The sequence below is a fragment of the Protobothrops mucrosquamatus genome, unplaced genomic scaffold, assembly GCF_001527695.2.
Source record: "Protobothrops mucrosquamatus isolate PMUCROS unplaced genomic scaffold, P.Mucros_1.0 scaffold40, whole genome shotgun sequence".
Taxonomy (NCBI): Eukaryota; Metazoa; Chordata; class Lepidosauria; order Squamata; family Viperidae; genus Protobothrops; species Protobothrops mucrosquamatus.
The window spans coordinates 347,815-375,323 of record NW_015386422.1 but is presented as its reverse complement, the minus strand read 5'-3'; the positions used below and the strand labels follow the sequence as shown (position 1 = coordinate 375,323).

Sequence of the window (27,509 nt, the reverse complement as noted above, 5' to 3'; positions counted from 1 at the left end):
ATCATACTGCTCCTTTCCCTGCCTTTACTATTGACTTAAATGATAAGCCCTACTTTTTGCCTTCTGTCTTCTGTTCAGCTCTAAAGGGTCCAGGGAATCAGTCTTTCTCTGCAGCTCTGCATTCTGAATCCAGCTTAATACAAATGAGCGCATTTTTATTTACTCTTAAGTTCTTTGATCTGTATTTCTGAATTTAAAATAGAATTCAATACTATCACTAGTAGTAAAAGTCCGGGCACTGACAATATTCGGCCCTCAAGATTCAATATGTAACTTCCATATATCCTAATAATTTCCAAAACTGTTATAGCTTCAGGGAGTTAATTTAAAAACACCTGGTGAGACAAATGTTCTCCATTCCTGTAGCTGTCAATACAAAAATGCCTCTAGTACTGTAAGATATCAGTTTCTGAGAAGCTCATATTACTATTTAAGTTCTACTATAACTTGTATATGCAGGTCAGGCAACATTTTATTATCAATAGTGAATGATAATGTATGTCTATGGGTGGTAACTAATATGGGATAGAACATTTTTACACTGCTATCATTTTCCATGGGGAAAAAACCATTATCAAAAAATTTCACGGGCTCATAAAATTAGTTACTGACATCTCACTGTATATGTTTATTGTTTGAAATAACTTTTTTGGGTGGCTGTTCTGAGGAAACTTGTATATATATTTAATATATTTAGGTCCCATTTTGCCAGCAACTCAACCTAAACCTCCCTGTAGTCCCAAAAAGAAATATATCCACCTAGCCTGCATGTTGTCCTAAAAGAGTATTCAGATCTTTCTCAGGCCTGATGCAGAACCACATGTTTTTAATGAGCTATAACAATTTGGATAGTATTATGATCCTATATACAAATATACTTAAGCATTTATTTCCCTAACCACAAGATGAGTCGTGAGATCTAGGGAGCACACCCTCGTTTTCATTTGGCCTCTTATGCAGAAAACAGCTGCTAATCACTTCTTGGAAGATATGAGCATTCTTTCTGGTTCTGCTGGAAGGTCAGGATTACAGTGTCAAAGGAAACTTAACAAGGACATCTCAGCAGCTATGACTTCAAAAATCTAAAGCCTTTCTGTTCCTAAGATAAAATCACCAATTAAAGCAAAAACTATACCAGTTCTGTTTCTCCCACTGTGAGTGATGAAGGACACTTAATTTTTTTTCTGCCCACTGTAATGAGATCAAAGGCAGCTTACTGATTTCAGCTTCTCCTCCTTGGTAGCATTTTGTAGCTTCAAGAGCATTCTGAAATTAATGTTCAAAATTTCATCTGCCTTGGGTTTTTTTTTATCCTTAGAAATTAAACCAATGTACTGAAGGCTTCAAATAGCTTTAAAATGTTTACAGGTATTCCCAAAAAATTAATTTCCAATAAAAAACTGTTTGTTGGTTGTAAGATAACTTTGCAAAGAAGTTATTGCTGACAGTGGAAGTGGTTTATGAAAAGATACACATTTGCGTGTGTATATATTTAATGTATGGGTTTCCTAAGAGGCATCTATGAGAGAGGTCAGAGGGGCATATGACAAAAGTAGGATTGTTCAGACATGACATATATCTTGACTCATTTGTATCTGTGTTGTGATAGTTTGTACATGTACCAAAGGGGCAGACACAATACTATTTCTGTCATTGGGACAAAAGTACCCGATTGCAAGATAAATTTGCAACCAGATATTTATTCCAGGTACTTTGGACTTCTTGTCACTGAAAGCTTTATACTTGGGACATAAAAACACTGGTGTACTGCATTTTCACATAACATTTTGGACCGTTGTTCCCATGGAACTAAATAATAATGTTTGAAATACAACTGCTTTATCAAAAAAGATCAACAACTTTCTTCTATCATGACTTACAATTTCTAGTATGATAAAATGTGCCTTCTTCTAAAGTCTAATGATGGATCTGCTTTGGGACATAATTTGGTTAACATTACTTCCTTATCTTGTATTTTTTACCATATCTTGTTATCATTCTCAGTAATTATATCAGGAAAAATCAAAGACTAATATTAAAGCTAAAGCAAAACAAAATCTTGCTAATTAAATAAATGGGCTTTTGTAGAAAGTGTGAGGTTTGTTCAGGTGCAGCTTAGCAAGTCACTTTTATACCTTAGATGACTTTACACACAGCTGTGCAGACATTACACAACATCTGGCACACTAGCTTCCCTCTGCAGAAATCTGCCAAATTTAAAATTAAGACAAGCTTTTTTTATTTTTAAGAGAGAATAACCCAGCCTCTTCTACAAGGATAATCAAAAATAACTCTTTCATTTTATACTAATTAATTTTAATAGTTAATGCTATTATAGTGCCTTTTTTATTAAGTATATTATGGGACTCGAAATCAAAGGCCACCAGATTCACTGTATGGATTTATATTCATGATCAAAGCAAAGGAAGTGTTAAATGTTTTTCTCTATTAATAAGCACAGTTCTTCAGTTAAATTATTGAAACTAAAGGTGAGGATATGCTGCCGCTAAGTGGAAGGTCCAGGTACTGCACATTATTTTTAACATAAATGAATTGAACCTGTCAGAACCTTACTACATGATATGGTGGGCATGATTACTTGCAATATCAAGGTTAATGATACAGGTGCACTACATTTCTATATGTGGAAAAAGATACGTGGAAAAAGATAATTTTAGTCAATTTTTAAAAAGCTTATACTGTAAAAAAATTCTTCTGTTTCTTCAGCATTTTATTCTCCACACTATGATCGTTGAACATCTTATTAAATTTAGGATGTACAAAATATTTTTTAGCTAGGATCATACTTTTAAAGTTTTCATCCAATAAAGATTTCAACATATTGTACCAATAAGACAGTCAAAAAGCTGGCCTCTTTTTAATGTTTAGATACCGAAAGGAAAATCTGCAGAAAAAGGATGCAGATGCTTCAAGCACAACATTTAAAACAGGGATAGAGTAATCACATTGATAAAAATTGATTTTAATAATTTAATTCTGGGGGTAAGATGGAGGTACTTGCTTTTACTGTATATACATATACATATATATTGCACATACATACATGCAATCATTAAACACAAAAAAACAGGGTTTTTTTTAATTATCTGGGCAGATAAAATTTTAGCTTATAGGAAAAATAGTGCATTTATTTTATAACTTATGCAAGTCTACACAACTGGCCAAAAAGTGTCACACAAGCAAGACATGACTTATAGTTGACAATGGGGCATCTGGTACATTATGAATGTTTAAACTAATGGCCCCCACTTCCAAAGAAGCGTGGATCACTGAGCTACAGCAAAGTGCTTCTTTTTTGCTAGCCACCTGGTTAGTGTAATCAGGCAGTTGGCTCTCTTGCTGTTAATGGCCTAAATCCAAACCATTTCATCAACTTTTTTTAAAAAAAGTTCATCTTTATTAACAATCATAGACCAATGGTCAAAAGGATACTTAATCAAAAAATAAGAGCACAAAGAGTAACAACAATAGAAAAATTGTGAACACGCTTAAGGATTTAGAAATAGAATTTAGACGGTTTCCGGTTCATCACGCGGCCGCCATGAACGGCTGGGAGACTTGCTCTCTCTCCCCCGTTCAGTTTCGCATCGCTGGGGGCCCTGAAAAGGGCCGAAGGTCACCCCGAAGAGGCAACCAGCAAGGAGGGGCTTTCGCTGGATCGCGGGAGAGCAGCAACTCTCCTGTCAGAGTAGGCGATCCCTCCAAACCGGCAGACAAAAGGACTGGCCACAGAAATATGGCTCGTCCCTAGGCTGCTAACAGCCAAAGTCACATTACCATCTGGCAACTTCAAAGCAGCATGGACAGGACTGGGTGAGGTCTGCCTCTCTTACATCCTAATTACTTAATTACCTGCATAAGCTGCTAAAGTACTTTCCCCCCTGTGGTGAGGGAAGGGGGATTCTAGCCCTCCTCCAGAAACAGCGGCAATTAACCAAGTTTAAAACGTTGGAAAAATACTGGGATCCTAATTGGAATTCTATTTCCTAAAATTGATGGATTATATGATTTGTAACTTTCTACTTTTTATATTTTTTTCTCTGATTTTCACTCTAATTACTATTGAAGATTTGGGTTTTTTTCCTCTTAAAATAGAGGAGGAAAAAAAACTAAAAAGATCCAACTAACTCTGAGACATAACCTGCTATTCTTCAAGAGACTTGTTGACAGTTTTGAAAATAGATAAGATATAAACTAAAGCAACCTTGAAACACCATCTGCAAAAGACTCAGCTCAGCTCCCCATCTGGTGGACTTTCTGACTATAAGTTTCTTTTTTTTTTTGAGTTTAATATACTACAATGGAAGAAGAACAGGAATGGATTTCTTCTACAGAGGAAGTACAGGAACAAATTCTTTGTATGTTAAAAGCGATGATCCAAACTTTACGTATAAATCTGGATATGCAAACTCAAACTATGACTTCAACCAAAGAATTATCTATACAGAATTCTATAGAGAAAGTGAAACAACTAAATACTATGACAGAAGCCTTAGATACTCAACAAATACAGACAATGGAAAACACAAAAAAGAAACTGAACAAGGAAAGGACTTTTCTTATAAACCAGAAGGAATTTGAAGATAAAAAAGAAAAACAGATGAAAGAGAACATAAATACTTCGGGGCAACTGCATCGAACTGGAAAAACAAAGAGACTACCAGCTAAATCAACTAGTCCTCTTAAGAAAACATCAACTGGATGCTCTTATCAACATCAAACAATAGCCACAACAATACAAGGAGATTTTTTGGATGATTTAAAGGCAAAGATACAAAAAATGACCTGGCAGAGGAAAAAAAGCTAGAATAAGATTGAAAAAGATTGGAGTTTTGATCTATACATGAGATCTAAAATAGAGTATATCTAAATGGATAGAATATGTATTCTGAACACAAGATATTGTAACTATTTGAGATAAAGAAAATTTTGGTCACATAAAATCTAGAAATATATTGAAATAAGAATATTATACTGTCTTATTAGATGGGTAAGATAGATGGTAGAATTTATATACAAGGTGTGTATTTTAAATATTAGAATATATGAGGAATTGTGATAAAGGAATTGTGTTTAATTAAAAATCTGGAAAAAATAAATATTAAATGTTAAATTAAAATATTAAAGGAAAATTAACCATCAGGTTACCGATTGGCTAAAAGTTTGAATGTTTACAAATAACTAAGATTTGAATTTAAGATATTGTTATGAGTTGAGACAAAGGTTAAGTAAAACTTAGAAGTATAAATACTATTAATTAAATTTGTATATGGGTTTGTGGTACAAATGTTGGTTTTTTTTTATTTTTTTATTTTTTTTCTCTTTCTGGAAAGGAAGAAAGAAAGGGAGTAGAAGGAAGAAAAGAAAAAAATTATTAGCCCCAAATGTGAGATACGAGACTTAGAAATTGGGATCATTTAAAATCTGGAAATGATAAAGATTAAACATTAAACTTAAATATCAATGGGAAATTAAAGTTAAGAAAAACTTACTAGGTTATTGTCTAAAAGGTGGAATGTCAAATTAATTAAGATATGTATAGAGTGAAGATTATTGATGAATATTAGAAAGGTACTTTTTGTTTGATTGATAGAATAAGAACTGTATTGGTTCGAACATGACGGTAGATATTATGGGGGAAAGAGAGGGAATTAGGTGTAACACTTTGAGATTTGTACTGATGATATTTAAATGTAATGGAATTACTATGCTCAGCCGCCACGCTACTTTTCAAATATGTAAATGTAATATTATAAAATTAATAAACTTGGGGAAAAAATAGAAATAGAATTTAAAAATCCAGAAGCATCTAAGAAATCACGATAATCTAAGGTATAATATAAAATAAATTAGCATGTGAGGCTGTTCAATATTTAATAACTGGGAAGGCATAACAATTGCCCACTTGATGGCAATATCAACAGCATAAAACTTAACTATCTTTCTAGATATTTCTGCAGACACATCAGCTAATAGGAGATAAACTTTCTCCACAATGGGCCAGCCACAACACTTTAACAGCAGGAGGATAATTAAGATTCAGTGCCAAGTTGTATAAAATGGACAGGGCAATTGGAACAAACAAATTCAATATCCCCCAGTTTAGTAGTACTGGAAGACTGTGCAGTACATCACTTCTGCTAACAGAGTCACTCTGTGAGGTCTCTAATTGTGATACCTACCTACCTACCTACCTACCTACCTACCTACCTACCTACCTACAGAAAGAAAAGTAAAGTAAAGTATTTTATTAAGAGGAAACCTCTGGTAGCTGGTGGAGATATGCTGATCTTCAGTTCAAAGGTGGCTTGTCCAAAGCTTGATGATGATGATAAAGTTAGAAGGGACCTTGGAGGTCATCTAGTCCAACCCCCTGCTCAGGCAGGAAACCCTATACCATTTCGGACAAATGGCTGTCCAGTCTTTTCTTAAAAACTTCCAGTGTTGGCGCATTCACTGCTTCTGGAGGCAGGTTGTTCCACTGGTTAATTGTTCTAACTGTCAGGAAGTTTCTCCTTAGTTCTAGGTTGCTTCTCTCTTTGGTTAGCTTCCACCCGTTGCTCCTTGTCCTGCCTTCAGGCGCTTTGGAAAATAGCTTGACTCCCTCTTCTTTGTGGCAGCCCCTGANCTCTTTCTAGAGTCTCAACATCTTTTTTACATCGTGGTGACCAAAACTGGATGCAGTATTCCAAGTGTGGCCTTACCAAGGCATTGTAAAGTGGTATTAATACTTCACGTGATCTTGATTCTATCCCTCTGTTAATGCAGCCTAGCACTGTGTTGGCTTTTTGGCAGCTGCAGCACACTGCTGGCTCATATTTAAATGACTGTTCACTAGGACTCCAAGATCCCTTTCACAGTTACTACTATTGAGCAAGGTACCCCCTATACTATACCTGTACACATTTGGTTTTTCTTGCCTAAATGTAGAACCTTACTTTTTTCACCACTGAATTTCATTTTGTTAGATAGCGCCCAGTGTTCAAGTCTGTCCAGATCCTCCTGTATCCTAAGCCTGTCTTCTGGAGTGTTGGCTATTCCTGCCAGCTTAGTGTCGTCTACAAATTTGATGAGTTCCCCATCTATCCCCTTGTCCAGATCGTTGATGAAGATGTTGAAGAGCACTGGGCCCAGAACAGAGCCCTGAGGCACCCCGCTACACACTTCCCTCCATGTAGATGCGGTTCCATTGAGGACCACACGCTGAGTACGGCCGGTCAGCCAGCTACAGATCCATCTGGTGGTGATGCTGTCTAACCCGCATTTTTCTATCTTCTTGAGTAGTAGGTTGTGGTCTACTTTGTCAAATGCCTTACTGAAGTCCAAGTAAATTATATCCACAGCATTCCTCTGGTCCACTAATTTTGTCACTTGGTCAAAGAATGCAATAAGATTTGTCTGGCATGATCTGTTTTTGACAAACCCGTGTTGGCTTTTAGTAATGACTTTGTTTGCCTCTAGGTGTTCGGTGATTCGTTGTTTGATTATCTTTTCCAGAATCTTCCCAGGTATCGAGGTCAGGCTGATAGGTCTGTAATTTCCTGGATCCATTTTCTTTCCTTTTTTGAAGATGGGAACTACATCAGCTCTTTTCCAGTCCTCTGGTAGTTCCCCAGTGCTTCAGGATCTCTGAGAAATATAGTTCAGTGGTTCTGAGATCACATCTGCCAGTTCCTTAAGAACCTTGGGGTGTAATCCATCTGGTCCTGGTGATTTGAACTCGTCTAGGCTGGACAGGTGCTCACTTACCATTTTCTTGCCTATCTTAACTTGTATTTCTATTTTTTTTTATGGCACTATTTTTGATAGGTTGGTCTGTTTTTTCCCTTTGTGTAAAAACAGATGCGAAAAACGAGTTAAATAGTTCTGCTTTCTCCCTGTTGCTTGTCACCTTCTTGCCACTTTCACCCACTAGTGGACCAATCGTTTCCTTCATTTTTTTCTTGTTTTTTACATGTTGAAAGAAGCTTTTTTTTTGTTATTTTTGACTTTGGTTGCAAGCCTTAGTTCATTTTTGAGCTTAATAGAGCAAACTACTAGGTTGAAAGCCCATAATATCAAGCAGAAATTTGGTTCCTTTTTTTCTCTTAAAAAGTCAAGCAAGTCAAATACTGCATTGATGTAAGCCTCTAGAACTGCGTTTCTCAACCTTGGAAACTTTAAGATGTATGGACTTCAACTCCTAGTGTTACCCAGCAAGTCAACTAAGGTTGAAAATCACCAATATAGTCAGAATAGCCTAATTTTAAGCATAATAAATAGGTGGGTACATTCCAAGAAACTCAGAATATAAATTTTAAAATGTTTGATTAAGATTCTTCCAAAAGGGAAAGTTTTAAAGCACTGGGTAAGTTTCCTTCAATCCATAGCAAAAGAAGTTTTAACTACATGTTTAAGAACTTTAGAAAAAATTAATAAACAGGAAAAGAGTAATTAAAACTTTGATTTTAGAAAGCTATAAGTGGAGTAAGAGTACAGGTAAATTTGTAATAAGATTTTGGAATTAATTTTAAAGAATCCTTCAAATGGGAAAAATTACTTTTTAAAATTTACTTTTTTAAAAAATAGTAAGACTTTAAAAATTGGACACTAGAGGGAACTGAAGAGAACTAAAGATTACAATTAAAGGAAAGAGCATTCAAACCAGAATTACAAATACAGAATGAAATAAAATATTTTAACATTGGGTATATTGAATGTTATTTTTCAACAATGAACCCAGAAATTAATTTTAATAGTATCTGCCTTTATAGATAGATTATGTCTAAAATATGTTATGGAAGGGGGAATACATTCTACCTGTTGAAAAAATCAAGTCTGACTTTATTTAAATGTGTATCTCTATTATTATCCAATTATAAATTAATTAAATTAATCTTATATTATAAAATTATTATATTATGTTAATACAAATTTTAAAGACTGAATTTAAAAATAACAAGCTACAAATATTCCAGATAAAAGATGTTAGATTGGACACACAAAGAAACTGGTTGATGTTTGTTGTTTGTATATCCTTGTTAATTATTAAAACAAGACAGTGACTGGGATAATTTTCCTATATTGGATTTACTAAAGAATCTTGTTAAATCTGTGAAGAATTTTATAAGAAGGGACAAGAAAAAATGAAAAGAAATTAAGTTCTAGGACATTATTTGGACAGATTAAAAATCAACATGGTAAGAAGTAAAATCAAGTTGGTTTATTTAATCAAGGTTGAAATAGATATGGTGTTATCACTAGTAATGGACTTTGCTGATATCGGGACAGAAACGGAGAAGCTTTAAGGATTTGTTTATAGATAAGAGATGGAATATGGGAAGAAGAGGTCCTTTGTTGTTTGTTACTAAAATTATTCATACTTGTGATGAAGATGGGAAGTCCTTTTTTATATATTTCTTTTCTTTTTCTTTACTATATTCGTATGTTTTTTTCTGTTTCTCTAATTTTTCTCCCTTTTCCCCTTTCTTTTCTGTACCTATTTTTTTCATTTTATTTTTTCCAGTTTCACTTGTTGTTACTAATAGTATTAAATTACTATTATGCCTAGGTTCAAGACCTGCATCCACGTAACGGGGTGAATTCCCATTACTTGCCCCAGCTCCTACCCACTTAGCAGTTCAAAAGCACGCAAATGCGAGTAGATTAATAGGTAATAGGTGGGAAGATAACAGTGTTCTGTGAGCCTTTGGCATATAGCCGTGCTGGCCACATGACCACGGAAATTGTCTTCAGACAACGCTGGCTCCATCAGCCAAGAAACAGAGATGAACACCACGCCCTAGAGTCAGACATGACTGACAGGAAAACCTTTACTTTTACTATTAAAAAACAGAACTTTTGACATTTTTAATATTTAATATTTAAAATCCAGAACCACCAGGATCTGAAAAATATACTTGCTCAAATATCTATTCATCCACGTGTTCAACTTCATGTGTTTTAATTAATTAAGTTGAACTAAAGTTATATTTGAGTCATCCCAAACAAAAATGTACAAAAGCAGGAGCAAATTAAACTCTCTAGTTTAAGCTGTAAATCAGTGGTGAGTATTGTGGGAAAAGGGAAGGGTTTCATTAAAACCAGTTTTGTTCAACATTGTACATTAGTTACTAACTGAAAAGTGTAATGGAGATTTCCACTGATTTTGGACATTTTCCTATGTAGGTGTGAGCACTTTCCCTGCTTTTATGAAGAGTGTAGAATGACATTCAAAGTACATTAGCTGTCATAAGGCTCACCTCATTGTGTACAGCAAGGTTCCATCATCCTCAAGGCGCAGCAGCTTGTTGGGAGTGGTCATGTTATGAGCGATGGATTTTTTGCCATTGTGAAAAAAGGTATCTGGGGTCCAGATCTTACTGGCCAGGAGATTGTTAAGAGGGAGGCGTTGCATTGGGCCTTTAAATCGAAGCCTTTCATCTTTCCAGCTTTGTCGGAAAAAAACATCAATAGTATACTCCTGGTATAAAAAAGAGAGAATTGCATAAACACTCATAAGGATCCACTTGTCAAATTATCCTAGCAACAATAACAGGAGATACTTAGAATCTGTGCAGTCCAACCTACCATTTCCGTGTCAGAAACTGGACCGAAACTGGTAACATAGATGTCTGTTTTCACCTCCGTTATTCTCTCTATTGGAAAAGAAAATCATGTGGTAAATCAACAGCTACTCTATTAGTGGGTGAGTGAGAGAGCTATCTTAAGACTTTAGCTTTGTTCCTGATAACTGAACTGATGCAGCACTAAGAGTATTCCCTGGGACTCAAATAGGAAAGAGCTTTCATCTCCCTGACATCCATATCAAACCATTTTACAGTAATATGGGTGCAAAATACTGTTCAAACCCTGGGCCAAAAAATGGCAATATGCCTACTTCGTCTATAAAAAGCATCACTAATCTCCCCAAAATAATTTAAAACATTTAAAACAAATAGCAAATGAAAATACCAACATCTCAATCTCATGTAGGAAAATTGTATTTCAACAATCTCACTCAAAACGTCAATGTATTTTAGCAATTTTAATTCTGATAGGCATATTGGCCAAAAAAACTGAAAACTTTTGCTTATTTTAGTTCTGACAAATATGATAATCACTTCTATATAAAGTATACCACAAAATCTTTGTCAGTGCTACATGTATTGCAGTAGATGAACCCAAGGGAAAAGGTTCTGACCACAGGTCAAAATATGTACATAAAATAAGTGCAAGATTGGATCCAAGAAAAAGTTACTTCTAAAAGTCTAAATTATTTTAATTAATAGGGCAATGTAGCTGCCTGTTGGGATTCAACATACAATGTTACATAGCAATAGTACTTAATCATATATACTGCTCCATAGTGCTTTATAGCACTCTCTGAGTGGTTTACAAATGTCAGCACTTTGCCCCCAACAATTTGAGTCCTCATTTTAGCAAACTTGGAAGGATGGAAGGCTGAGTCAACCCTGAGCCAGTCAGGATCGAACTCCTGGCTGTGGGCAGAGTTAGCTTGCAATACTGCATTTTAACCACTGCACCATCACAGCTCCTGGATACATGCAACATTATGGTAAACATACAATAATATATGTAAACATACAAAGAAAAATAAAACAAAGGGGCAAATTTCCAGGTGAAGACGTTAGGTGCTCCAACTTCATAACAAATCACTGGAGATAAGTAATATAGCTTACAACTGTTACAAGACCTTGCTTGGCCTTCAAGGTATGAATGCTAAATATCTGGACCTGTACAAGCTAGTTGCATTTGCCAAGCATGTATGGTTTTGCCAAGAACCAATGCAGATTGTCTAACCAATCAAATAGACCTATTTTTCAACACAACTTAAAGTTAACCTCCTTTATTTATTCTTCTTTAAGAAAACATCAGCTTGATAATATGAGCTGATTAGTAGGGCCTCTGTAGAGTGAGGATAAAAATTAGTCAAGATGGTTGACATCATGGCCACATTCCTTTTGAAGTGCATCATGCATGTGATACAAATAGTCTTCAATAGTATTTACACATTAAAAAAGGGCAGCAGGCCTTCAGTTGTGCAATTGTCATCTTGCCTTTTTTAGACCCCTCCCCAACCCCAAATGCCACCATTATTTAAAACAAAGTAGAATGTACTTACTATTCAAATATGGCTTAGGAGACTTGACTGATTAATTTTGTACTTTCAAGTCAGTCTTTGATTCCTGGCAAATGCCCAGATGTACTTACATATTTTACCTCATTATTTTCATAAGATGAAAGAAAATCCAGTAAAACGTTTGAAACTTTGAAAACATTGATTTATAATATTTTACCACATTTTTTTAAAAAAAATACCTGATATCATGTTGCCACGAACATACATTATAGATAATTAATATATCATTTTTCAATTTTGGAGACTCCTAATGCTAATTAAAAATATTTTAATTAATTAATTAGGAGCCAGTTTGTTGCAGTGGTTAAGGATTCTAGCTAGAAACCAGGAGATGGTGAGTTCTCATTTTGCCTTAGCCATGAAGCCAGCTGATTAACCTTGGACCAGTCCTAGGAAGAAGCAGGCAATGATAAACCATTTCCAAAATCCTGCCAAGAAAACTGCAGGGACCTGCCCAGGCAGTCACCAGGAGTCAAATAATGACTGAAAGGCACACACACGCACAACAATGGTAAGTATAAAAAGGACTGATGTGTTCTATTTTTCCCACCCTAATACTAAAAGGAAAATTATTAATATTTTTATTTCAGGTTAGAAACACATTCTGAGGAAAACTATACATTTAAATATACATATTCAAATGGATCTGCTACCAGCCTTGACAAAAGCACACACGTCATGAGAGATAAGTGATATAATTTGGGTGCATCTCATGATGCATGCTTTTTTATGATCAGTGACTGGAACTCAACAAATTAACAGCAGAGGATAGAAAATAAAATAACATAGTTTATGACAGGATTGTATATATGCAATCAAAATATGCCTGTTTTATAAACAAGATAACAAAATTTGACCATGTTCCTAGAAACTGCTATTGGTTTTATAATAGAAGCAAACATAGAACAAATAGAAGTGCACGGATACTTTTTAAATAGAGTTATAAGATGAGCACTTGCTTTCTTATAAAAATGCAATGTAACAAGACACTGACATTTTTGCAGAATTGTCTTGTTCCCTATGGATTCACAATTGTTCCATTAAAGAACCCAGACCTTCTGAAAACAATTTTAAATTCAACCAAGTATCACCAATGCAAATCCATTCAGCTGTCTCAATTTTTTTTAAACAAGTTTTATTGGTTTTTTAACTTTTACAACAAGAAGCTCGAGAAACACCGTGGTGATGGGGTAATCAATCATCCAAAAACAAAATCATATATATATAACTCAAATTAATACATTAGACGTTCCCTCTCTGTTTCCCTCAAATAGTATAACATATTTAAAATAATCCATTTCTAGATTACATTTATATAGATCCAAATCCTGTTTTTAAGCTTTACTAATTTACAATTACCATAATCCAATTTAATCTTAAATAAACATATTATTAACACTTCGGGTACCCCTTCTAAAATACACATAATATTCCAGCAAAAACATTCTAATATTTCCAGATGTATTCTAATTTTTAATCTAATAAATCATTAATTTTATCACAAATCTCTCTTATTTCTTCTTCCACTACAAAATAATTATCCTAGTTAAGATAAAAATATGACTTTACTCTATGTATATATAGTCTATCAGTCAATCTATTTTTTTAACAGAACAAAACAAAACAAAACACAAAATCATTTCAGTCCATTAGGTAGGATTTAAATCTCATCCAAATAATTATCATATCTAAAACACACATATTATTACACAAAATATCATCTTACTAACTTGACATACTCAATTAATTGTTAGATCAGTCCAAATCTCTGAAGCCTCTTTCATTTTCTTATTCTCGTTCCATTACAAAATAATTTTCATACATAAAATAAACATATTATTTCAAAAGGTACATTCTTACTCTGTTTCACATATATATTCTACTAATCACGAGTTTTCCTCTCACTTCTAAATCTGATTCTTAAACCTTAAATCAATCTGTATCTCTACAAGACCTTTTTAACCCATTACATGTAATTTTAAGTCTCTTTTTTCAGTCTTATTCTGGCTTTCTTTTTGTGCCAAGCAGGTTTCCATAACAGAGCCTCTATTTCAGCAGATAGGTCTCCCTTTATTCCTTATGATGTCATTTGGGTCAATGGAAGACATTCCATCCTCTGTTTTAGAAGCTTGACTCCTTTGTAGTTAGACCCTTGTTGCTTTAGAAATTCAAGTCTCAATGTTTGGTTCAGCTGAGTAAAACGTTCGGTTGTATCTAATTTTATGATTAGTAGTTGGTTATCAAAGTTATCATCGTTCTCAGTAAGTCATGTTTGTACATCAATTCCTGTTATTTTTGGAGTTGTATGTAGTTTGATTAAGGTTACCTTCTGATCCTCAGAAATCTCAATAGGATGCTTATGAGGTAATATAAATTCCTCTTTAATATAGGTTAATTCCTCTTCTGGTGTATTTTGGCCTATAGGACAATCAGTTGAAGTCTGGAAATCAGTCTGAGGGTTTGTAATAAAGTTTCTGACTCTTATTTCTGTAGTAATCTCTTTTATTTTAGCGCATACTTGCTCAGTGGCTTCATGAATTTTTTCCAATATAAGTTTACAGTTTAGTTGTAAGTAGGGTTTCTCCATTTCAATAATAGTTAGAAGCAGTCCTTTTATCTTTTAATGCTATATTTAATAAGGGTTAACCAATGTCAATTTTGATCAAATCTGCCTCTCTCTTTAATACTACTTGAGAAATATCTAGGGCCACAGTAGCTGCATATGTGTTTTGGCCAAATAAAGTTTTAATGCTGCTATTATTTGGGGAATATAATATATTATTTGGTGTATAATCTGGTCTTTTAATCACTAGGCATGCATTTTAGGTTGTTTTTCAAAAATTAAGATCTTGGTTTTAGAGGAGTTGATCTCAAGTACATCTTCAGGGGGGTATTGGCTAGGCCACGAGCTTTAATTAAACCCAATAGATGGTTTGTTATATAAACACTACCCTGTCTTCATACAATATGGTTGCAAAATGTCTATTGCCTCATTTTGAGGGTGCTCTAAATTAGTTATTTTGGACACAAGAGGGTTAATATACAAATTAGATAACTGGAGGAAAAATATATCCCCATCTCCCTCTTTTTCAAGTTGGAATTTCTTTAGTGCAATGATTGCGCACAGAGCTTTTATTCTAGAATTCTCATCAAGTTTATACATTAGCATTAGTAGCTGCTACCTATAGATTTATGAGTTAATGCCACATCCTTACCCTGGAAATAAGATGAAGTACAGCCTAAATATGATGAATAAATGTGATATATAATGCAAAGCCTGGCTTTGATGAATATTTTTCAGCCAGATGTTGCTGTATGAGGGTATGGTCAAGGGCAGAATGTCCAGCTCTAAAACATGTTTGCTCATCTGCCAAAATATGCTTTAGTCTAGACTGACCTAATCAGGCAATTTATTATGTAGCAGAGAAGTTAATTATTCTGTTTAAAAGGCTGATGGTTAGTAGGCAACTGCTGACTATTGTTTTGCAGATAGATGTCACTATAATGCTTTGGTGTTTGCCCATAGTGATAGACCTAGGTCAAGGGAAAAGCAAGTGCAGGGCTTCACCATTTCAAATTATTGCGTAAGCTTTTATTATACTTGAAGTAATTACCTGGGACTATGCCAGGTTTAAGCTGTCTTGTAAGGCCTGTTATTTTAGAATCTGTAACTGGAGCCCAGTTAAGGAACTGGTTGAGATTTGTATCAGATTCAGGGAAGTCTTTTTCTACCTATTTCTATAAGTATTGTTTTTTCTCAAGTCTCTATAAGTAATACCATAAAGTGGTCCTCCCATGCTATTGCCAGTAAAATATAAAAGAAATGCAAGAGATAGCCATGAAAATCATGCAACTGACTTTCCAGTTTTATCTTACTCTAGTTTAAATGTGTGACAGTCAGGAGAGAAATTTTAAAGAAAAACACACATATACAAAACAGAAATAAGGAAATTCACACATCCATACTAGTGAGGTTCTTTTAAAAAAGCAAAGCAAAACGAATACCTACACAAGAGAGAAAATCAATTTCAATAAATAAAGGTTGTATTTGGGTTATATTACATTTTCCTCCCTTCTCAAGTGGTAGTCTCCTTTAAATAACAATATGCACTTGATTTATTTCACACATCAAGATGTTTATTCTTATTATTCTAGAAAATAGAATAATGATTTCTGCCTGGTTTTCTGACACGTTTTGTGCATAAATTTACTTCATTCTCTCTGTGTGTGTGCATCTTCAAGTCCGTTTTTTATTCCTGTTGAGTACTTGAACTAGTCCCTGTTGTTTTCCTAACAAGTCTTTTCAAAAGTGCTTGCCATTGCCTCCTCCTTAGGATGAGTGCCCAAGTCATCTAGCTGGTTTTATGCCTCAGGAAGGACTACAACATCCAGTTTTAACCACTACACCAAATTGGCTTTCTTGATTTACCCATTAAAGGAGAATATAGCCATTGATTTATTTACTGAAGTCTAAAATATTTGGTCATTTGTAGAAACGTGTTTACTAGAAATTCAGTTGCATTTAAGTTTCAGAGGACAATCTATTTTGTTAGTTAACTTCATGAGATAGATTTTTATGAAATGTTGGTATTAATCTCAGGAGGCCATCCTGCACACAGAGCATGCAAACAAGTAGGTATGAAGAGAAAAAGTAACCCATCCTTAGAAGAGTCTTCCAGCACCATTTCCACAATACAGATTGTCCTCTTACAGCAGTAAAGGTGGAAAGGGGAGTGTGCTGGGAATATGCTGAAAGATGTTTATGGCCTCTTAATTCCAAAAATTTCCAAAATGGGCATTTCTTACCAGTTACCGCATCCCCACTGCCCTCATATTAAATGCAACTGCAGGCGATTTTCATATAGTCTGGCAGCACAGACCCTACAACTTGCTTTTATTATAATCTTTCTCCTCCTTATCCCCATGAAACATGAAAGCGGCAACCGGGCTTCTCTGAGTGATTGTTCTCAAGATGACAGGCATGAATTCTGACTGGAAGACATAAAACAATCTTTAAGATAAAAAAAAATAAAATAAACCACCCTTTGGGAAGGTTGTAATATACTCTCAGTACGTATTTTGGCTACTCCCTTGTTTTGCCTTGTTGCTCCCTAAAATTATCTATATGTATTGGTATACTCTCCTTTATTCAAAGGGCAGTAAATGGTTAAAACATAACAACAAAAACATACCTTGAATAATAAAATGAACCAACCAAGGGCATAACGCAAACAAAAGCATTTCTGAAATTGTCGAAACATTGAACTTATTACAAGAAAGTTAGCAGGAAGGTTGCTGTTGTTTAAAATAAATATGTGTCACAACCAAGGAGCCACACCAAAGAAGTGCTTTCTTTATTATTACATATTGTACTTTCAGTATGGTGTACTGAGAGCCAATTTGGTCTAGTGGTTAAGGCATCAAGCTAGAAAGCACAAAATTCCTGAGTTCTGTTTCCGTCTTAATTATGAAAGCCAGCTGGATGACCTTGGACCGGCCATTCTCTCCCAGCCCAAGTCAAATCACAGCATTGTTGTTGTGGGGAAATAGGAAGAGAAAGGATATCATTGCTGCTTTAATTATTTGTAAAAATAATAAAGATGAGATTAAAATAAACTAAAATAAAATAAATAAAATAAAATAATAAAATAAAATAAATAATAAAATAAAATAAAATAAAATAAAATAAAATAAAATAAAATTATTGTAGTATTTATCCTACCTCCCAGACCTGGGCGAAGTCTGTTATCGTATCCATCCAATAGGCCATCAAGGATCCGAGTGAATATGGTAATGTTATCATTGGTGTCATGTTTCCCTGAAGCTGTTGGCATCTGTGAGAAGCTGTTAAAAGGGAGAGTATAGGAACAACGTAAATATAATCAACTTTGGCTAAAGGTTGTTTTATATTTCAATTTTCATTTAATTATTTAGATTGCTGGCTATTGAAATTTCCTGATGCTTTACAATAAAGATAGTAAGCATCTAGTATTAGATAATGGAAGACTTCACAGGGGAGATTACAGAAAAAAGTGCAGTCTTAACTGTTTTATAGAAAACTTAACACTTTTATAGAAGCTTTCTGCCATTATATTCTACCATTGTGCATTTATTCTCCTGTAAACAAACACACACACCTCTGCATATATTTTCCCTTATTAGCAGAAATTACTGTGCTGGGAAAAGCCTCAGGAAACATCAATCCATGCAAATTCAGGAAATGTGATGCATGGTTAGAAGTTTTTGAGACTTGTGAATAACAAGGGCAATGTGCAACAACTTTTTGAAATAATCTGTACTAATGTCGAACAGTTGATACCATTAGAAACTCTATAAAAATCCCAGACGAGCGGGAGCCTAGACTTGTTAGTTATACTGTTAGATATAGCATGATGTCCCATGCTGAATGGGCATTACCCGAAACAGTCTTGATTACGGTGAATGAAGATAAAGTGTAGACAATAATTGATTGAATTCTCCCTGTGAATCAGTTTCTCAATTTGGATCTACCATTGAGGCTGGACAATCATGGAGCAACAATGACAAGGAAAACAGTTGCGCAACTTCAATTGTTAAACCAGGGGTGTTAAACTGCCAGCCCGCAGGCTGGATGCATCATGCTAAAACTGCGCCCACTCCATTGCCAGCAATGTAAAAAAAGTCACAATACGTCACGACACGTCACGTGACGTTGCAAGTTTGACACCCCTGTTAAACCAGCTGCATCCCCAATCAGGAGAAACCTAGCTTTGGTGATTCACACATTGGTAGCTTCCAGTCTGAATTATTGTATTAGAAATTATGCTCTGTGAATAGCCCTAAAGACATTCTAAAGCTTGCAGCTGGGCCGGAATACCCAACAGCATGGGTAGTTTGAGTATCTCTTGAGATTTGACAACATCCAATTCACACAACTTCAATGGTTTCTGGTTGCTTTTTGAGGCCAATTAAAAATGTTTCTAATGATGTACAAAGCCTTACACAGCTTTAGATAAAAGATCTTGCAGGACTGCCTAATCCCACAGAGTCTGTCCTGCATGATTAGATCACTGCAATTCCAGAAGTTACATTTGACACCAGAATTAGTTGTGACTGCAGCAGCAGTAAAAATAAAATAATTCTACAGTTATTTATGTTTCTTTTTTCATGTTTGAATTCTAGTTATGGAACAAAGTGTCATTGGAGTTGAAACAAACCCTTTTCTTATTATACCTCACTAGACTTTAGAAAAGGGACTCAAACAGATAAAAGCTTTAACTATTACAGGAGTCTGCAAAAATCACTTCTCAGATTGACAATGGTTCTGGAAACCATTATGTAAACCATCAGATGCAAGTTTTTCTCTTACAGGAAGATCATTAGAAAGAAAATAAGAGGTACTGATACATCAGGACAGATCAGTTCTAAACTGAAAGAAGTTCAGCTGCTGGAATTCTAACTATATCCCTCTGAGCTCAATAAATATTATTAAAATATATTTTAAAGCATCTTGCTTGGTCAGTTTTTAGTTTTAGACAGTTGCTAAAGTCTAACAATTCTGGTCTTGGTTCAAGGTGGAAGTTGGATCTAGTAGTCATTAGATCAGACATGTCAAACTCGCGACATCATGTGACGTTGCGCAAAGTATCGGGCCGGTTTTGCCATTGCCAGCAATGGGTGGGCGCGGCTTCCAGATGACGCGTCCAGCCCGCGGGCCAGCTGTTTGACACCCCTGCATTAGATTAATAGAAGGCTGTTTTCTACACATGTCTCAGCTTCTCAAGTGCACCCAGTAACCCACCAAGTAACCACTAATTTCTACAGAATGGGACAAAGCAGACTAGCGTTTAAATTGTGGACTCTTCATACTGCAGTGGGTGTTCAAATTGCTGTATTTTATTTTATTATCTCCCATAAAGAATCTGAGAAAGACCCTGCCAAATCATATCTACAATTCTTCTGCCAAGTTTAGCCAAGAGCAGTGGTCAAATAGGACTTCGTCATTTCTGCAGCTACTGACCATGTATAAATTTACTTGTTTTCTTTTCCTTTCCTCTTTCCTTCTTATAACCCCCACCCCCTTTTTTTTCTGGCCTCTTCAAAACTTTTTTCTGTTTTTATTGACCTTTCACAAATCCTAGCTACTTCTTTAGGCTGAAGAACTTCAGTTGGTAGAGATGGAAACTGCAGGTGGAACACAGTGATAGTGAGAGTTAGCATACAGTTTCTCAAAGACCTATTTTACAAGTGGATTTTGAAATCTTACAAATCTATATTGAGGAAGGGATGTCTCAATTTCTTGATCTCATTTCTTTGAGTACATATGAAAGCCATGATTTTATGGTGATTTTAACAGTTTAAATGATGAGTACAGGCTAAAAAAAACCCTTTGATCATTTTATCCATTTGAAATGGTTAAACCTGGACATTTCTTTAGAGGTTAAAAATAGCACACTGCCAAATGCAGACCACGCACAAAAGCAGTGAATGTAATTATGGTTCTGCTAGTCTGGTTGAAACATGGGGAGAACTAAAACCCTCTGTGCAATGTCACTTCTCTCAAGTCAGGAAAAGGAAGCCCTAAAATATTGTTTTTCAAAACAATAGGGGGGAAAAGGAAAGTTACTTTTTTTTTGAGGAAATATTAAGACTGCAAAAAGCTCATGTTTCTTTACTTTACACACTTTTTTCTGGAAACATAGATTTTGGAATTATCCAAAGATAAAGAATCTAAGTTAGTGAGAAAAGAAAAATTGCAATGGTTCCATTTCTACCTGAATTGCTGACGCTTTCTGACGAAATCCTTTATTACTTAAACAGTTAATGCTTTGTAGAGTCCTTGTGATTTTAATTCTATTTTTAGCTCTGTATAAGAAACAATTAGAAAACAAAAAAAGAACAAAAACAAAACAGGAAGAGGAGGTGTGACCTAGAATAATGATTTCCAGTGCTTAATTCAGCTTTTTAGTTTTGATCAATTTAGTGAAATAACTCTGATGGGGAGATACCTTTGTTTGATTTAGCGCATATCCATGCAAAGTATGTTAGCACTTTTTTTTTAAAAAAAAAAAGATTAATTACCTTAGAAAAAATAATTGAATTCTAAAGCAATATGATTTTCATCCACCAAGTACCATGATTAATTGATGAAAATTTTTTAGGGTAAATATAACATTGTTCTGATAAAACAATACTAGTTCACATGGAAGCATTTGGTATATATGAATGTTATCCCACCACAGACAACTATTATGTCCACATATATGACCTTTTCAAGACTGATTCGCCCTTTCATCTACATTTTCTCCCTTACTCATAGCTTGACAAGATTGTGGAATGCAAAAGTGGGAGGGATGGTATCTAGAAAGGTGTCTTTGAAAGCTTGGTGCAGATAACACCAAGGTCACAATGCAGGTGCTCGATGGAGAAATGGACTTTTCTCATAACAAGAAGTATTACTATTGGACAATGTGTCCCAAGAGCTTCTTTTTCTGGAAATGCCAACAGGACAGTTGACTTTAAACCAGCTCTGCAATGTAACAGCCTATCTGGACCCTACCAGGAGGCAGCTTCGGGATGTTGGCAGTTGACAGAGGAACAGATGGAGGGGTGAGACCAGAGGAAGCCCTCCCTTGTGAAGCCCTGGTGGAGGCTCAAACTAAAACTAGGATGTAGAAGCTGGCACTCTCAGCCCCAACAAAGCTAGCACCCCCACTCAAGCAACCCAGGCAGCAGTGGGGTTGCAGCCTGGGTATGTCCTAGTGTGAGAAGACCGAGTGTTGCCTCCTTTAGCAGTTTGGTTCGATGGACAGCCCAATAACTTGGTTTACTTCCTCACCCAGGTCTGGAATTATATGGAATGCCATGATGTACCCGGATGGGTACACCCAGGTCAATGCCATTACATCTAACCTGGAGAGGGATGCAGCAGAATGGCTAGTGTCTCTCCAGGATCAGGGGGCTCCAAAGTTGCAAGACTTGGATGCTTTCGTGCAGGCATTGTGAGACAGGTTCAAGGACCCTGCAGCAGCCTGGCATGCAGAGATCTGCATCAGCTTCCTACAGCAGGGCAAGCAGCCAGTAGCAAAGTACATCCAATACTTCCATGGCCTGATAGCTTGCCTGAGAGATTGGCTGGAGTGTATGCTGGTTTATCAATTCCAGGAGGGGCTGAGCAAGAAGCTGTACTGCTACCACTACCCATGGAGTACCAGGCAACCTTCAAGCATGGTACTGGTTGACCACAAACATGGAGCTTGAACTGAGGAGTACCAGGAGCATGTAGCATATGAGAAATGGCCCCACCAGATGCCCAAGAGATGCCCAGCACCCCATGGGAGCAATCCCTTCCACGGGGAAAAAGCCCCGCTGAAGCCTGGGAGCATATTTCTGATGTGGGAGGAATGGCCACCGAGTGGCCGATTGTCCTGCATCACACCCGGTATTGGCAGTGTGAGCCTGGCCCAACCAAAGCCAGAAAAGCCCCTAGTGAGGCCAAGGGAGAAGATGCGGGTGGCCCAACAGGTTGTAAAGATCTCTCCCCAATCCAGCAAAAGGGAGAGACCTCCAATCTATGACAAGCTCAGCTTGGTCTTCTATGAGAGCGACAGTGAAGGGGAAGATGACCCAATGGTAAACGGCACCATTATCCCCATGACGATCTGGGTGGAGATTCATGTGCCCTCCTCGGGAATAATGGAGGTCCTCACTGCCTTGTTGGATTCAAGGTGCACTCGGTGCCTAATCAGTCTCTGGAGAAACTAAGGCTGAGGCTGAGGAAATTGAGGTTCTCCCAGCTGGAAGGTTCCCTTACAGGAGGGCACCAGCAACTTGCCTAACAGAGCCAGTAAGCTTCAGGGCTGGGACCCTCATAGAGACTATCCATTTTATTGTGGCTCCTGGAATGACTGAGACCATGGTCCTGGGATTAGCCTGGTTGAAGAAATGGAATCCATGAATAGATTGGGATAGCAACAAGTGGCGAATAAGAAAGAATGCAGCTAGCTGGCAGGAGCCAGCGAAAACATCTCACACCAGCCATGAGCCTGCAGTTAGTAAAATGAAAGTGGAGTCAGTGAACACACTAAAGCGAAGTGAGGGGTTAGAGCCATTCATTCCAAGTGAATACCGAGACCTAGCAGAGGCATTCAGCAAAAGGGAATCAGACATACTCCCATCCCATCACCCCACAGACTGTGCTATTGAGATCCTGCCAGGGGCAAAATTGCTAAAGCTGAAGGTGTATTCAATGATGCCAAGGGAGATGAAGGAACTTTGGGGGTTCATAGACAAGAACGTAGCTAGGGGATTTATCCAGCCAGCGAAATCAAGGATGGCTACCCCTGTGCTTTTCAAAGAGAAGAAAAATGGGTCTCTTAGGCTGTGCATGGATTACCACAGACTGAATTGTATCTGTGTAGAGAATATGTATCACCTCCTCCTCATGAGGAAAGATTTTTATCAAACTGGACTTAAGGGAAGACTATTAAAGAAGGAGATGAATGGAAAACCACATTTAACTGCCTTCTGGGTGGTTACCAATTCTGAGGGATGGCATTTGGGTTGCAAGGAGTACTAGCAGTATTCATGCAGTTAATAAATGAGGTCCTGCATGAGCACCTGTACAAAAGGCTGCTGGTGTAGTTGGATGACATTCTAATTTATACCAAGACCATGGAAGAGCATATAAAGCTGGTGAGAGCAGTACTTGAGATGTTGCTTAAAGCCAGCTGTATGTGAAGTTATTTAAACGCAACTTCCACAAGAACATCCTAGACTACCTGGGGTATCGCATCTCCAAAGATGGGGTGGAAATGGACCCTGGTGAGGGCAATGGAGTGAGGGACATTTACAGAGGTTCCTGAGATTTGTGAATTTTTACCAGCAGGTCATCCCCACATTTGCCCAGATAATCCAATCCATCACCAACTTGCTTAAGACGGGAGGGGGAATGAAGCCTACACCAAGTCACCACTAAATTGATCTGTCGAATGCCATGCAGCTTTCAAGAAACTAAAGTGGCTCTTTGCTGCAGAGCCTGTCTTGAAGCATACAAACCCAGATGAGCCTTTTGTAATACAGGCAGATGCCAGTGACGTGGCAGTAGGGGTGATTTTTCTCCAGAAGAACAAAAAGGGGGAGCTGCAACCCTGTGCCTAAATGTCTCACAAGTTATCCTATACTGAGAGGTGTTGAGCCATTTAAGAGAAAGAGGCTCATGCTGTCCGATGGGCTCTTCTGACCTGGAGACAGTTTTGGGAGGGCAGTAAGATTCCCTTCAAGGTGTGGATGGACCACAAGAACCTGAAGGCATTAAGGACCCAGAGGAAGCTATCCCCTAAGCAAGTCCAATGGGCTCAGTATTTTAACCACTTCAATTTCATCTTTTGCTACTTGCTGGGGGGGGGAGAGAACTTCCTAGCAGATGCCCTTTCTTACATGTCCCATTACAGAAGTGCCTGAGAAGAAGTAGTTAACTCCATCATCCCATCCTGGCAGCTTGCAATGCCAGCGCTTATGAGGCAGCAGAGAATGGCCTCTCTTCAACCAATGGGAGATTCATTGATGTAATCGTTAAAAGCTGCCTTGGGGGCAGATGAATGGTTCCAGAGACAAAAAGATGACCTGATGTCAAAAGGGGGCTTAGCGTGTTTTCCATCCCATAGTATCGCATGCCACCCTATCTGCATGTCATGGCCTTCTAATGCTAACAATCTCCTATTCTTTAGGTGTATCCATTCCTTTATCCAGGCAGATGTTGCCGCCTGATAATATTTTTCCCAGTTTGGGAGGCCGAATCCTCCTCTTTCCTTTGCATCTTGTAATAACTTGAATTTAATTCTCAGTTTTCTTCCTTGCCAAATAAACGATCTGTTCCAAAAAGATGTACTCTCTGTGCAGAACGATTTCCAGAGCTTGGGGCAGGAACTTAGCAGAATAGGCTGTAGGCTTACTTTTTCAGAAGTTTTACCAGTATATAAGGAGCAAAATGGAAAAGGCCAGCGTATAGCACAATTCAATATGTGGCTAAAGGAGTGGTGTAAAGGGGAAGAGTTTGGATATGTTAGTCACAATGTCTGTAGCTGGTCCAATGAAAAAATGTACAAAAGAGATGGTTTGCATCCATCAAAGAAAGGGACTGAGCTACTAGGCTATAAATTCACAGATTTTCTGGAGGAATATTTAAACTAAACAGCGGGGACAGTGAGTTAATTGATACAGAACATCCTTGCTCCCAGCAATCTAAAAATTATAGGGCTATCAGTGCATGTAACATAGATGTGTGTGTGGACAAGAATATCAACCTTGCTGTAAAGCAAAATCAAGCTTCTAATAGTGAGTGTCACACAAAGTGCACTAACCAAATAGGTAGTAAGACAATAGGGGAACTCAGGCACCACACAGGTTATGTAGAAAGTAAACACAGGGTCGCTCATAAAGGACTCAAATGTCTATACACCAACGCACAGAGTATGAACAGCAAACAGGGTGAACTAGAAATTCAGGTTAATGAGGGCAGATATGATATTGTTGCCATTACGGAAACATGGTGGGATGAAACCCACAAATGGAACACACAGCTAGAGGGATTTAAATTATTTAAAAGAAACAGACCAAATAAAAGAGGAGGCGAGTTGCTCTATATGTAAGAAATAACTACATCTCTACAGAAATAGAGCACAGTGATGAAAACTGTCTTGAATGCATTTGGGTCAATATAAAAGGGGAAAAAATGACATTACCATAGGTGTATACTACAGGCCACCCAACCAAACAGAGGAAATAGATGAACTTTTTGCTTAGTCAGCTAACTAAGGTATGTAGGAAGCACATCACAATAGTAATGCGGGACTTTAACTGCCCTTACATCAACTGGGAGACAAACTCTGCACCATGGAAGATCAAACAGATTCCTTGCAAACCTAGCAGACAATTTTGTCTCCCAAAAAGTAGAGAAGGGAACTAGAGGATTAGCCATTTTGGATCTAATTCTCACTAACAGAGATGAAATGATAGAAGGTGTTGAAGCCACAGGAACTTTGGGAGGAAGTGATCATGCAATATTGGAATTCAACATTATGGAAGCACAAGCAATAGAACACAGTCAAACTAGAGTCTTGGACTTTAAGAGAGCTAATTTCAATAAACTTAGAGAGGGCTTGAGAAGGATTCCATGGATGAGAATACTCAAGGGGAAAACAACTCAAGAAGCTTGGGAAATTTTGAAAAGTGAGATAATAAAAGCCCAGTCCAGCACAATACCAACAAAGAGGAAAAATAACACTCTCAAAAGAAACCAGCATGGCTGCATAAAGAACTCTCTGACAAATTGAAAGATAAAAAGGACAAGTATAGAAAGTGGAAAGAGGGGCACATAACTAAGTCAGAATATCAGCAAATAGCCCGAGCCTGCAAAGATGAAGTGAGGAAAGCCAAGGCTCAAAATGAACTAAGGCTTGCGACCAAAGTCAAAAATAACAACAAAAGCTTCTTTCAAATGTAAAAAACAAGAAAAAAGTGAAAGAAATGATTGGTCCATTAGTGGGGGAAAGTGGCAAGGTGACAAGCAACAGGGAGAAAGCAGAACTATTTAACTCGTTTTTTGCATCTGTCTTTACACAAAGGGAAAAAACAGACCAACCTACCAAAAATAGTGCCATAAAAAACAGAATAGAAATACAAGTTAAGATAGGCAAGAAAAAGGTAAGTGAGCACCTGTCCAGCCTAGATGAGTTCAAATCACCAGGACCAGATGGATTATCCCCCAGGGTTTTCAAGGAACTGGCAGATGTGATCTCAGAACCATTGAACCATATTTTTCAAAGATCCTGGAGCACTGGGGAACTACCGGAGGATTGGAAAAGAGCTGATGTAGTTCCCATCTTCAAAAAAGGAAAAAAAATGGATCCAGAAAATTGCAGACCTATCAGCCTGACTTCAATACCTGGGAAGATTCTGGAAAAGATAATCAAACAACGAATCACCGAACACCTAGAGGCAAACAAAGTCATTACTAAAAGCCAACATGGTTTTGTCAAAAACAGATCATGCCAGACAAATCTTATTGCATTCTTTGACCAAGTGACAAAATTAGTGGATCAGAGGAATTTACTTGGACTTCAGTAAGGCATTTGATAAAGTAGATCACAACCTACTACTTGATACGATAGAAAAATGCGGGTTAGACAGCATCACCACCAGATGGATCCGTAGCTGGCTGACTGGCCGTACTCAGCATGTGGTCCTCAATGGAACCACATCTACATGGAGGGAAGTGTGTATTGGGGTGCCCCAGGGCTCTGTTCTGGGCCCAGTGCTCTTCAACATCTTCATCAACGATTTGGACGAGGGGATAGATGGGAACTCA

At 37.0% G+C, this 27,509-nt stretch overlaps 1 protein-coding gene across 1 annotated transcript in view; it reads right to left on the bottom strand.

The window, feature by feature from the left end:
* LOC107283474 (gamma-aminobutyric acid receptor subunit alpha-5) overlaps positions 1-27,509 on the bottom strand; it is a 132,197-nt gene that overhangs the window by 77,322 nt on the left and 27,366 nt on the right. Inside the window, exons 2-4 of the mRNA XM_015811393.1 lie at positions 17,886-18,007; positions 10,591-10,658; positions 10,263-10,483 (exon numbers count right to left, since the gene is read on the bottom strand). Of these exons, the coding sequence (XP_015666879.1) occupies positions 10,263-10,483; positions 10,591-10,658; positions 17,886-18,007 (411 nt within the window). The remainder of the gene's footprint in view (positions 1-10,262; positions 10,484-10,590; positions 10,659-17,885; positions 18,008-27,509) is intronic.